Genomic DNA, 13,898 nt, shown 5'->3' with positions numbered 1-13,898 from the left:
TCACGCATGCGCGGTCCCTTTGCTTAAAACGCGCGCGCGCACTCACAAAACCATCCACCCAGAAACGGTTCCCCCCTCCCTCAGAGAAGGCAGGAAGCGCGCGCGCGCGCGCATTCGCGGAATAGGCGGAGCCTCTGCCGCAACTGTCAATTGTAACGAGAGAAGCGGGTAAAAGGAGGAAGATCTTGGCCAATCAGGCTGTTTTCTTTACACCCCACCCACCTCCACTTTCACCCTCCCAAACGCACGTGGGCAGTCTGGACCAAGTCCCGAAAGGGGCATTTATCCTACAAGATGACTGAGATCAGCATAGCCAGGCTTTTTGTGGGGGGGGGGGGAGCAGGACTTGGTTGGAGGGGACAGGGCTTTTGTTGGGGGAAGGCAGAACCGATGTGATTGATCAGTTTGTTATTTCTATTGTTTTACTAGATACTAGGGGGACAACTGCCCCCCAGCCAGTGAATATCAGTACATATTTGAAGATGCAGCCCCCTTCCCCACCAATAAAATTCATAGTGAGACCTCCACACCCTATACAAATACAACCAGTTTGTTAAGTTTGGTTTGTGAGTTGTTTGGGGTTGCCTTGGGCAAGACCCAGCGACTAATAATTATTATTAATCTATTTGGTAGAACTAGTTACCTTGCAATCCTCCTAACCACGCCAACTCAGCGTCAGCCCTATTGAATTCAGTAAGGCTTATTCCTAAATATGTAAACTATTATACATTTCTTCAAAAGCATTGGGTGGCGCTGTGGATTAAACCAGAGAGCTTAGGGCTTGCCGATCAGAAGGTTGGCGGTTCGAATCCCTGCAATGGGGTGAGCTCCCGTTGCTCGGTCCCAGCTTCTGCCAACCTAGCAGTTCAAAAGCACGTCAAAGTGCAAATAGATAAATAGGTACCACTACAGCGGGAAGGTAGAGTGTTTCCGTGTGCTGCTCTGGTTCGCCAGAAACGGTTTTGTCATGCTGGCCACATGACCTGGAAGCTGTACGCTGGCTCCCTTAGCCAATAATGCGAGATGAGCGCTGCAATCCCAGAGTCGGTCACGACTGGACCTAATGGTCAGGGGTCCCTTTACCTTTAAGACTCTTGTAGAACAGTTTGTATATTAAGATCCAGTAGTTAACTGATAGCATTTATGGAATATTTTCATGTTACCAACTTTTTCATCTTTTCAGTGACAGCAAAGCCTTTTTTCTCCAGATCATTTGTTCATCCTCATGCTGGAAGCTGGTGGATATTTCATGTGTGTCTTTTTTTTAATTACCATTTTTTACTCTGTATTTGTCTTGTTTTAATGAACTTCCCATTGCATATTGTATCTTTGCATTTTAAGGTACCGTACTGTAAATTCCTGTAGGACTCCTTTTGGGTGTGCAAGAGATGTAATACTGCATACTAGCTGAATTATAATAAACTTACTAGTACGTTTTTGTGTTTTAAAAAGTTTTTAACAATGCCAAAGAGACCTTGTTTTCTAACCTCACACAAACTTATTCATCCAATGATCCTGCTCCTTTCTACATCAGCATTTCAAGTTGGTGGAAAGTTCAGAATGGCTTCTACCAGAGGTCACACCATAAACAACCCTTATGAATCTCTTTCTGGTTTGGCAATGTCCTTGCAAGACAGGAACAGAAAATGCAATTCCTGCATATTAGCATTCATTTGCAAGGCTAGATTTTTTTTCCAAAATAAAAGCTTCTGGCCAGTTTCATTTATAGACTTGTATGATGGATTATTTTATAAGTGGCACACTATTTCATATTTCTGGAACCATGGAAAAATGATTTCTCTTGTTCTCTTGTTAAGTGAATGTTTAACAAGATAAAAAGAACTGTCTGGGTTTTATTCATGCCTTCCCCCTTACATCACCATGCATTTTAGAAATGCTCCATTTTATTAAAACGTAAGAAAGGCAGAATACACACAAAAACTAGGAATGGAACAAACAAAAGTATACAGAAAAAGGAAGATCAGTATCTTTAAAATTCCAGCATTCTACTTCAAACCTTTTAAAAAACTGTCTTAAATTTTTACAGTGTTTAATATAATTCCAGAAAGCAGGTGTTCAAAGATCAAGATAAGTCCATCTCATTATAATTTCTCCATAAAAATCAACTGGGAATATTGCAACAAGTTAACAATTGTCTGCCACATAAGGTAAGATTAAGTCTAGTTCAGTAACAATTTCCCCCAATAACATAAGAATATATATATGTAACACTCTAGACCAAAGTGGGGTGGAAGAAAGAAAAAGAGTAACACAAGTAGAGTCAGTGCTATTGCTTATTTGAAAAGAACAAAACAAAGCAAAAAATGAGTCTGGAACTTTATATAGTCATGCTACAAAGTTGACATCTTTAGGAAATCACACTGGGGAGTACAGTACATAAGCTAACATCTTACCGTTTAGTATTGATTAGTAAAAAAATTCAGCTCATATTCATATTCTGTACACTAAAAACATCTTTGTTCCTTTCAAAAAAACAGATACCACGAGTTCATACTCCATCACATAACCAATAACCCAGCCCCTCCCAGCACCAGTCTGCTAGTGAATTGCAGACCTGTGTTTCTTTACTGAGCACATCCTTAAGTTTCCTATGTGCCCATGTTTGAAGTGCCTTAGGACCAGTGCTATGCAGCCCATGGTCAAGTGCCTTTAACCAGTACTGTCCAACTCCTATTAACAGATGAAAATTAACATTTGGATTTAATCTAGTCCCTTGATTTCCATGGGACTAAAAAAAACTACCACCACAAGAATCTACTTTCTATGTACTAGCTAGTTAAGTTGGCTGAGGGAGGGAAGAGGAGAAAAGATGAGAAAGTCAGGCAGTTAATTCTCTCTCATACTTCATGTTCGTCTTCGGGCAAGAACAACCAGTATTGTTGAAACAAAGACATTTATACACCAGTTACCACATTTCCCCACTAATGTACTCCAGTACTATAAAACAAATAACCAATAGGTTTGTCACATTTCATTTCATTTCATTATGTACATCACTGGTGGTTAACATCTGAAAGTCTTCTCAACACACTTCCCCTCCTCCAGTGCCTCATGTAACTCTGGAAAAATGGTTTGATACACCATTTTGGGGCTCCCCTCTGAATTCTGCAGGAGCCAGCTTGGCCAGCCTACAAGAGCTTCTGAGAAGGGGGTGGAAACAATCACATATACATTCTTTTTTAATGTGTCAGAGAAGACCTACCATAAGCCTCAGTGTGCCTTGATATGGGAATAAGAGGCAACATCCCACCATAGCTATTTAAGAGAAGTGTGTGTATTTCATAATGAATTACACGTGTCTGGTCATAGTAATGTTCCAAGAAAAACAATGCCATCCCATATTAACATCATATACAAGTTAAAGCTTCACTCCAGAAAGTTTCTGCAAGAGCCAGATGTATCCTATCACTGCTCCTGAAACATCACATTTTCCACACTACCTTAAGAAGGATTTTTGCATTTTCCTGGATAGTGGGAAGCAACACTACTCTTAGGAAAAGGCTTGTTGCCTCTTGGAGTCAAGTAAGATCACCAGTGGCTGAAGTCCTTACGTTTTTTGAGGGGCAGGCAACACAGTGCAAAACTAGGAACTGTACTTATCCAACTAGATGCTATCACCACTGTATACTGCTTTATTTTAGAGGCCTTTGTCATACAGAGGAGAGAGAGAGAGAGAAACAAATCTAATAACCAGTGGTTCACAAAGTTAAAGCTTCGCTTCAGGAAGTTTCTGCAAGAGCCAGCTAGGCTTTGTGACTGCTCCTGCTCCCTTATAGTTGAAGAACATTTTTAATAGTAATAGACTTTTAGTTGCAGAGACCTTACAAGATTCAGCACTAGTATCAAGAGAAATTAGACTTGCCATAGGCTGGGGAAGGGGTAGAGAAGATATGTGTGAAAAATTTACTTAACACAAAGTTAACTTCACATCCCGTTACTATAACTTTGCACAGTTTTTAGGCATCTGCAGCAGTAACATATTTCTGCTAGGGTGTCATTCTGCCCGTTGGTGTCATTACTCATTCAATACAAATACTCAACACAAATGGCTGACATATATACATAACTTTAATTGAAAGTAATAATAAATTCCCAGAGAGTCTGAAAGGCTCAGCATATCCCTGCATTTAAGTCACAGGATGGGGGTGGGGAAAGAGGGAGACGACAGCAACATATACCCATCAATGCCAGTTCTGAGTCTTTCTAGAATAGACAGTGGCACTTTCTAGATGGAGTTTTGTTCTTAAAAATTTATAGGAGAGCAAAGACCACCATCCAGTTCCATTTTTTCCCTCAGTGCCCAACTGTTTTTACACTCTCAAGATTTCCAGGCAGTTGTTGTAACAGATTGCTATCCAGTCCGGCTGGGTTGATGCCCACTGTACATTGTTGATTTCACCTTCTGCTGTGTAGGCCAATATTGGATCCTCAATGGCACGAGGCATTTGCTGGATATCCCAGATAAGTGCTTGATGGTCATCCGCTGACAAAGATGAAATGTAGAATTAGAGGTAAAAGAAACCATCTTTCACACAAATATTCAGTGGTCCATGTACTCAGGAATGAAATGGACACAAAACCACATAAACTAAAGTTTAAAGAGTATAATTTGAATTTTTTCTATTACTAGCTGGCTCTGCACGCGTTGCTGTGCGTTAGTCTGTGAAATGGAGGGTAATAGCCCCCCTTCAGATCCCCCTGAGCCTCAGAGTCCCCCTGAGTCGAGGCGAGATACTGTGGAGAGGGCAGGTTTCATCCCTGTGTCTCCCCCCACCCTGTTCTGACCCATTACGTATCCGTGCCCTCTATTTGGACACCCCATCCCCCCCCAGGCAGGCCCCTACCTCCACTTGGCCTAGTCTGGAAAGCGGCCTAGTCTGCAAAGCTGAGGTGAGATACTGTAGAGAGGGCAGGTGGCCTAGGGGTCTGATAATGGCCGCCTTGGTGGTTTCAGTTGCTTGGTTGATGATGTCATTTGGTTTGTGGGTGTGGCTTAGATTTCACAGGAAGGGAGGGGGTGGAGGAGGGTATTACACCACTTGAGGGCGCTGTTTGACTTGGTGGAAAACCAGGTCTATACCTGCCCAGGTGTGTGATTTGAGGGATTTTGGTCCCCAACAACGCTTGGGGAGTGGCATGGATCGTTGTGTCAAAATTTCAGGACGATCGGTCAAGCGGTTACGGAAAAAAGTGGAAAACGCAGTTTCACGATTTTTACATTTTTATATATATATATAGATTGGGCTTTGACTCCTGACAAGTTTTACATATATCATAGTTTCTCAAATGCGAGCCATCTGTTATCTAAAAAAATTTGTTACTTAATTCTTGTAATGGATAGTAAGACTGAACTGCTAAGGGAAAGTAATCAAAAAGGGGTTTTTTAAAATCCAAAAATTCTTACACCTTTCCTTATGGAAATGTTTCAAAACCTAGAAATTTGCTAATCTTTTTGCTGCGTAAGGATTTATATTCATTAGTAGATTAAATTCAGAGCAAGAAGAGTCATATAAGCCACTCCTTCCTGATTTGTAAACATTTGCAATGTATGGCTGGTACCCAATATGTTTTTTTAAAAAATTAATGAAAGCAAGTGAATTAACTTGCTTCATAATATTTCGTTTCTACCACTTACATTTTAGGGTTGTTTTAAAGCTCCCTTAACTCGAGGTAAGCCTGAGTATAATGGACTTTACTTTTCATGAAAACTATTCATAAAAAGTAGCTGGATTGGTTAAGACAAAGTATACTAACAAGATACTCTGAATTAGAGAAGAGCACAAACGTCAACCATTATGAGTGAACAGAGAAAGAATAAACCAGCTAAACCAGCTATAGCAAACAAAGCAGACTTACTACTATTTTAAGTTCATACGCATACTTTGAAGGGAACTTGAAACACCCATATGAAAAGAAGGGGTGACAAGAATCATTCATCCTTACCAGCTGTGCAGATATGACATGACGAGTGTGGTGCCCAAGCAATGCCATTGACACATGCTCTGTGGTTGTTCAGTCTGGCAACAGGTGTACAAGGAACTCTGACATCTAAAATCACCACCTTAGTGGAGAAAACAAATACAAAGAATAGTGAAGTTTTATACTACCTCTGATGAAGCCACAAAGACTTTTTATAAATGGTATTTCATTACCTACTATACTATCTTCAGAGCACAATACATATATGGTGTACCCCTTTCTTGTCAAGTATACCATTTTCATTGCAAATGAATAGAATGTTTTTATACCTCCTCTAATAGTGAGAGAAATATATATATATAGTAGTAGTGCCTGATGAGCCACATGTTACAAAGGGGCACTGAGATTATCAATCAGCATTTTATGTATTGTTATGTCCAGTTCACATATTAGAACTACACATCAATCTAATTCCTTTAAAAACAACAACAAACTAACACAAAAGCTATTTCCAATAGACTCCTATTTTCTGCAGTGTACCTGCCCAGGACACTATGCCCCATTACCTTAGCTAAATCAGCCTGTCCACCCCACGAAAGAATTGTGTGGCCAAGAACAGGACACCTCATCCTGACATGTCAACATGGGGATCATTACTTCTTCTAGAGACTCAAGTTGTTCATGGTAGCTACCAGCATCTCAGTACGGCTGCTATCTCCTATATAACATAAGGACACGTGCCTGACTGCTTTTCTTCATGCTACTATGCGCCAAGGCTGCAAGGAATCCCAGAAACAAAAATGTCCCATGGCTTTATACAGGTATCCAGAAAACATGCCTATCAAGACCAAGAGTCTAAGTAGTGTTGAGTGTCAATACCATCCAGGTGCAATTCCAAGAAGTGTACTGGCCACCCTCACAGAACACTGGCTCACCTCCATGCCATCCATTGCCATTGTTGCAAGATAATTAGGGTCCTGTTTATTCCAGCAAAGGCGAAGCAAAGGATGGTGTTGAGGATCCTCATATATAATTGTGCTATGTTCCAGGTGCCGCAGATCAAACATTCTCACTGAGCCATCAGCACCAACAGAGGCAAACATGTCTCTCCCACCTCCTGCACGGCTGAATGCAATATCATAGACCTGCTCATACACCAAAGGCAGAGAAAAATAACAAAATACAATGATATTGTCTCCAATACAAAGATTTTTGCTTCACACCGAAGTTTTATCATGCAAACCCAGATGTACAGCAGCCATGTCATAGAAATGCCTAAAAGTAGATAAAAATGGGGTTGCTACCTCTCTTCCCGTGAAAGTCAGCTTTGCCTACTTCTTATGCAAAATACTTAATTTTGTTGTATACATCCCCCTGAACTGCTGAATTACAGTGGTATCTCTAATTATGAACTTAATTTGTTCTGGAGGTCCATTCTTAACCTGAAACTGTTCTTAACTAGAGGTATGCTTTCACTAATGGGGAACTCTTGCTGCCGCTGCACCGCTGGCACACGATTTCCATTCTCATCCTGGGGCAAAGTTTTCAACTCGAGGTAACTCTTCCAGGTTAGCGGAGTTTGTAACCTGAAGCATTTGTAACTCGAGGTACCACTTTACTTTGTGGGAAAAGTAAGAATTTAGTTCTGCCGAACTAATAGCATACACACAGATACAAATACATTCACTTGTCAGGTAAGCCACTATTCCCATTTTATAGACTGGAACAAATGTTTACTATTTGCACAAGTCTGAAATCCCAAAATGGAGAAACCAAGAGAAAAAGTGCACCATCACCTCTTTATCATGGGCAATCAACTGGGTCTTGACATGGCCTGACACCAAATTCACTCTTCCCAAGACCTGGCCAGTCTCCAAACCCCAGATAGTGCAAGTTGTGTCAATACTAGAGGTACCTGGGGTGGGGATGAAAAACACCTATGTTAATAACTCTTCTTTGGTGCAACGAATAAACAACAATACACAACATCTTATGCTGTTCATAATGGTTGACCTAAAAGATGACTCGCCTTCTTTGTTCTCCTTTTATACACAAAGCAAACTAACTGGATGTGTTTGATATAGTTAATATATTCCCTTTTAAGATACAGGTGTAATCTTCAGTTATTTTTCAAGTGTTAATTAAGAAATATGTTTTAAAGTCAAATCATCCAGTGTTTAAATTGGAAATTAAATTGTCAGCTTGGGACACTGACTAACCACTTAAAGCATGGTGTTAAGGCTCATCACCTAACAAAGCAAATCTATTTTACTGATCAGTCATATATCAAATAAAAGGTCAAACACGGTTAAATACTGCAACAAAGATATATGTTGATTATAAACTAACTACTATGAATCAATGAGATCAAGTTCTTACCAACTACAGTCGTACCTTGGTTTTCAAGCAGCTCAAATGTTTAGTTCTCAGAAGCCGTGCTTTGATTTCTGAACGTTTTGGAAGTCGAATGGACTTCCGGAATGGATTCCGTTCGACTTCCATGGCACGACTGTATGGTCTATTATAACAATATGTAAATTCAACATGAACAAAATTCACCAAACTGAACAGTTGTACTTTTACTCTAGACTCCAGGATAGTCAAAACTTACATTAAAAATTGAGGGGGTGGGGAGATGAAAACTACAGCTAAGAGATGCAGCAGATTTAACTGTGGTTATAGTGACAACAAGCAAGGGGTATTTTCTCCTAAACTGAGTGTGTTGGGGGGTGGGGTGGGCTGCCGCAATTCATGAAAGGTTAAATAGTAAGAGGTCTTCACCACTTAAGCTATGAAATCAAACCATTATACAAGAAAAAGTACGGTACCTTCAAGGCCCATATCAAAATGAGCTACCTGAAAGAGATCCACCAACAGCCATTACCCAAACTAAATTCTGTCTGGCAGTGTTATCCATTTTACTACCAAAGCTCTGCCAAATTAAGTGTTTCAGTCTTACCCAGCAGATAAGGATCCACTTCATTCCAGTCAAAGGATGTCAATGGAGCACAGAAATCTGAATTCTTGTTGTTGTTCAGCAAACACTCTAGCCTGGTCTCTGTTTCACCCACCTGCACAAAAATTACAAATATTGGTCATCATTCCAAATATTTATAGTACTTCATTGCCACAAAAATGCAAGAGAAGAGAGTGCAGCTTTTCATTGTGATTAAATGGGTTTTGCATTATGTTCAAATAATGGATTCTATTAGTTTTGTTAAGACACATGTAAATCAAATTAGGTTTTACCAAGACCTACTTCTTGGCTACAGAACATTACACCTAAAAGGGAAGCCTAAGTACTGTTTTGTTCTGAACTACAGTCAGCTCCCATTCCTTCTAAGTGTGATAAATACCATGGCTATATGCGAAAATTTCCATTGTTGGGACGACATTGTTATAACTCATGCCACACTGGCAACGCAATATCATATGACATAGTTTTAAAGTTCTCTATCTCATAAAACATGGCATACAGAACAAGAACAATGTCAAATGTCATGTTTTCAAGGTTAAGGAAACCAACAGACGTGTTATCATGATTGTCATATTATAATTAAGTCATCAGGCATTGAGGTTCCTTCCAACTCTATAATTCTGTAATATGGAGCTTTATTTTTCATTTTCATTTTCCATACACAAGGAGTGGGAAGACTTCAAGCTTGTGGAATCTACTTTGGGTGTTGTTTTTTTGTAGCAGCAAAGTTCACCAATGACAGGTAGGTGAAAAATTGTAACCAGAGGGGCAGATATAAATTTAGAATTAAGCAATAGTCTGTCTTCAAGCATATTCCCATGAATTTGTTTGCAGTACCAGAAATGAGCTCACAGTCTTTTCACATAAAATACTACAATAAGGTTTCCCTTCTCAGCTTTCTTAATTCCAGTAGTCTAATTTAGATCTGGGGTAAGATGGGACAAAGAGAAGAGAAAGCCTCGTGGGTTTTGCTATTTTTAAAACAACTGAGTCAGACACTTTTGCCAATCTACAGCTAATCACCCAGCAATTTACCACTAGATCCCAATTTATTTTCTGCCCATCTGCATAATATATTAGAGTAGACTGCAGCTCCAGTTGTAGAACACTGAATTTAGAAGTTGTTAATAAACATTTACAAATTTAGAAGTTGTTAATAAACATTTACAAATAGAAGAAAGCAGTATGCTTGTTTACTACTCATAGCAGCTGGTCAGACTACTCACACATTCTCAGGGCCCACTGGTTATCCTAGCCCCAGGAAAACACCTTCTAAAAACAAGTCAACTTACTCTCCAGACACGCAAGTAGTCACCACTTGTTGCCAAAAGGTCTGGATATACCCCTTTGGTATCTGGGATCCACATGAGCTTGGTAGTAGGATATGGGTGATCAAAGGTATTCCGGCAAATGAACTCAGAGCTTTCCTCATCCAACCCAACAAGCTGGACCTATAAGAAAAAGTATTTCAAGCAAGCTATCAACCAAACTATAACATTAAGCTCAGGGTAGATAACTGGTGGCCTCTAGAAGTTATTAGACTACAAGTCTCATCAGCCCCAGCCTGCATGGTCAAGGATGATGCGGAGTTGCAGTTCAGCAATATCTGGAGGGCCACAGATGCCCAACCCTTCATACTCTGCTACAATACCTCAAGGACCACCTCTCCCTGTATGAACCTACAGGGAACCTACGGTCATCATCTGATGCCCTTCTTTGTATGCCTCCTCCATGAGAGGCCCAAAGGGTGGCAACATGAGAACGGGCCTTTTCTGCAGTGGCTTCCCGCTTGTGGAATGCTCTCCTGAGGGGACACTCACCTGGCATATTCATTACCTATCTTAAGGTGTCAGGCAAAAGCTTTCCTCTATAACCAGGCCTTTCACCTTTAACTTTAAGAAGGAGGTGGGATGTTTTAAACATATTAATTCCCCCCTTGGTTTTAATGTAAATCTGTGGAAAGGGTTGTTTCTGTTTTTTAGTCTGTTTTTTTTTTTTGTAAATTGGTTTGAGTTGCCTAGGGCAGGATAAAGCTCTCCCCCTTGACAAATTCAATAAAGGTAAAGGGACCCCTGACCATTGGGTCCAGTCGTGACTGACGCTGGGGTTGCAGCGCTCATCTCGCATTATTGGCCGAGGGAGCCGGCGTACAGCTTCCAGGTCATGTGGCCAGCATGACAAAGCCACTTCTGGCGAATCAGAGCAGCACACGGAAACGCCGTTTACCTTCCCGCTGTATTTATCTACTATTTATCTACTTGCACTTTGACGTGCTTTCAAACTGCTAGGTTGGCAGGAGCTGGGACCAAGCAATGGGAGCTCACCCCGTTACAGGGATCCGAACCGCCGACCTTCTGATCAGCAAGCCCTAGGCTCTGTGGTTTAACCCACAGCGCCACCTGCGTCCCCCCCATATATTTTATAATATAAATAATAATTCAGGAGTGTCCATACCTGCCTTGGGCTTTTTCTCCCCGAGGACAAAAGTAAAATAGCTAACTTCTACCACTATTGAGATGCAGGTGGCCTAGCCTATTCTCTTTCCCACACTCAAATCTACCCACCTCCCCAAATGGACAGAGTCCCTACACCAAGCCTTTCACAGGGGGTTAGAGAAGGCATCCCCAAACTTTGGCCCTTCAGATGTTTTGGACTACAATTCCCATCTTCCCCGACCACTGGTCCTGTTAGCTAGGGATCATGGGAGTTGTAGGCCAAAACATCTGGAGGGTCACAGTTTGGGGGTGCCTGGGTTAGAGTGTGGTGCCGATGATAACACCAAGGTCTCAAAGCCTTTCACACTTGGTTAGAGTGTGCACAGAGGTCGCAGGTTCGATCCCCCTACAGGACAGCTACATATTGCTGCAATGCAGGGGTGTGGGATTGATGACCCTCACAGGGTCCCTTTCTAACTCTCCTATGAATTATATCTATGAACCTTGGAGTCCCTCGATGCTGCAACTTTCACCCTCTTTAGCCAGCATGGCCAGTAGTCAGGGATTGGGGGTGGGGGATGTAGCTCAAGAACACAGAACCCTAGAACAGGCATAGGCAAACTCGGCCCTCGAGATTTTTGAGACTACAATTCCCATCATCCCTGACTACTGGTCGTGTTACCTAGGGATGATGGGAGTTGTAGTCCCAAAACATCTGGAGGGCCGAGTTTGCCTATGCCTGCCCTAGAAGAACGGAAGGGACCCTGAGGCCTAACCCCTCCCCAACCCGAATAACTTCGGGGACCCCAAGGCCGCCCTATACCTTCCTCGAAACATCTGCAGGTGAAGCAGAAGGCGCGCAGGTGCTGCTCCGCCCCGCAACTCCTTCGGGAGACAACCAAACCGCCTCTTGAGTTACCTCAGCCGGCCCCTGGCAACGGAGAGCGCGGCCAAGCACGCGAGGGAGTGCCGGGCGCCCCTCGAAGCAAGACCCTTGCCGAGGGGGTGCGGGCAACTTCCCTAGGCGGTTCTTGGCCTCTTCGCAAGCCTGCTGCGGAGCAGGGAAGGGCCGCCGGGGTCCGAATGAGGTGCGAAGGCCCGAGGCGGCCCCGAACCCCCGACCACACGAGGCCTCCTCGCCCGCCGGACCCCCCCTCACCGGCCCACCTTGTTGTTGTATTCCTCCACGAAGCTGCCGAGCGCCAGCCTGAAGCGCTTGTCGGGCCTGACGCTCCAGTTCATGGCGTAGACGGTCCATGGCGCCTCGTACTTGTAGATCTCCTTGCGCTTCCCGTGCAGCGACATGGCGGGAGGACGGGCGGCGGGCGGGCGAGGCTCGCTCCGTCAGCCCCTCACGGCAACCAGCGACCTCCCCCGACAGTCGTTCTTCACCTCACACAAACGACTACCGCGAAGCCGCCCCCACCGCGCTCCTCCATCGGGGGGGTCTATTCAAACTCCGGACTCTCGTTGGCTGCCCGCGACGCCACTCCGCCGCCTCCCCGCTCCTCATTGGCTCCCCCGTAAGCGTCAGCTTGCTCAAACATCCTCCTCCCTTCCAAGCCCCCCGCCCAATGAGATTTCTTTCCCCGCCCCATACTGGCCACGATGAAAGATGCCCATTAGCGAGGAGAGGTGTCGCTCTGCAGTTTCCTAAACCCGCCTCTCCGGCAAAAATTTCAGCCTGTGCGAGGGGGACGGTTTAGCAGCAGCCAGATCGGGAGAAAAGCAATAGACGTGGAAAATGTAGAGTCGCATCTCGGGTGTCTGGAATGGGAGCTTTCGGCGTCGTTTTTGTTTCCCCAGCTGCCCATATGAAGAAAAGGAGGAAATGCAGAATCTAGGGGTTTTGTATACCTGTGATTGAGCAGGAGCCTATCCGGCAAAAACAAAAAGTAGCATCAAAGGTGGAAGTTCAGCAGTAGGAATGCCTCGTTTCTTGTGGAAAAATTGAGTTTTTATTTGATAATTCTCTTGGTTTTAAATTATCTTTAAAAAAATGCTTTGCATATGTAAATAAATACCAATGCAGCTCCTTGTCAGCTCCGCATACTGCAGTTTAGGCGGCTAGGACTGAGAAAAGAGTCTTAACAATAGCACTGCAGTGTTGCAACAGCCCTTGTCCCCACATTGCAAACTGAGGCTAGGAGTGATTTATGACAGCACTTAAATGCGGTCTACTATTACAGTAATTTTGCAAGTTAGAAGTAGGGTCTGGGGCTGAGAAGTATAGTTCAGTAGTATTATTTAGTCTCTTGATTGCTTTTTAAAAAATGTGAAATGTTGTTTAGGAAGAGTATTGAATAGCTGATTGCAGCCTTTACCTTGCAGGCAGATTTCTCTCCATCTGCTTTCCCACCTATGGGGTCTCTGCTTTCCACCTCTGGAAGAAAATGACTGTAAGACCATAAAAATGGTCCATCTGGAAAACGTTAATCACCCCCTTTCCCAGAACTACTGCTATCAAACTTATAGCCCTTCCCCCCACCCAGATACTGTACCCCACCTCCAAATACATTTTATCGTGTTGATGTTTTATTGTGTTT

The 13,898-nt window shown here is 42.9% G+C and overlaps 1 protein-coding gene across 1 annotated transcript; it reads right to left on the bottom strand.

Moving 5' to 3' along the window:
- Positions 1 to 2,276: 2,276 nt before the first annotated feature.
- DCAF7 (DDB1 and CUL4 associated factor 7) lies at positions 2,277 to 12,808 on the bottom strand. Its single transcript, XM_035136295.2, has 7 exons — positions 12,520 to 12,808; positions 10,210 to 10,368; positions 8,900 to 9,011; positions 7,737 to 7,855; positions 6,876 to 7,085; positions 5,965 to 6,082; positions 2,277 to 4,504 (listed from the first exon to the last, which is right to left on the bottom strand). Exons 1-7 carry the CDS (start codon positions 12,655 to 12,657, stop codon positions 4,332 to 4,334), a joined length of 1,029 nt encoding a protein of 342 aa, XP_034992186.1. The 5' UTR covers positions 12,658 to 12,808; the 3' UTR covers positions 2,277 to 4,331.
- Between the last annotated feature and the right edge of the window lie 1,090 nt (positions 12,809 to 13,898).

This window comes from Zootoca vivipara, chromosome 13 (assembly GCF_963506605.1).
Source record: "Zootoca vivipara chromosome 13, rZooViv1.1, whole genome shotgun sequence".
NCBI lineage: Eukaryota > Metazoa > Chordata > Lepidosauria > Squamata > Lacertidae > Zootoca > Zootoca vivipara.
This window is presented reverse-complemented; position numbering and strand designations above follow the sequence as displayed.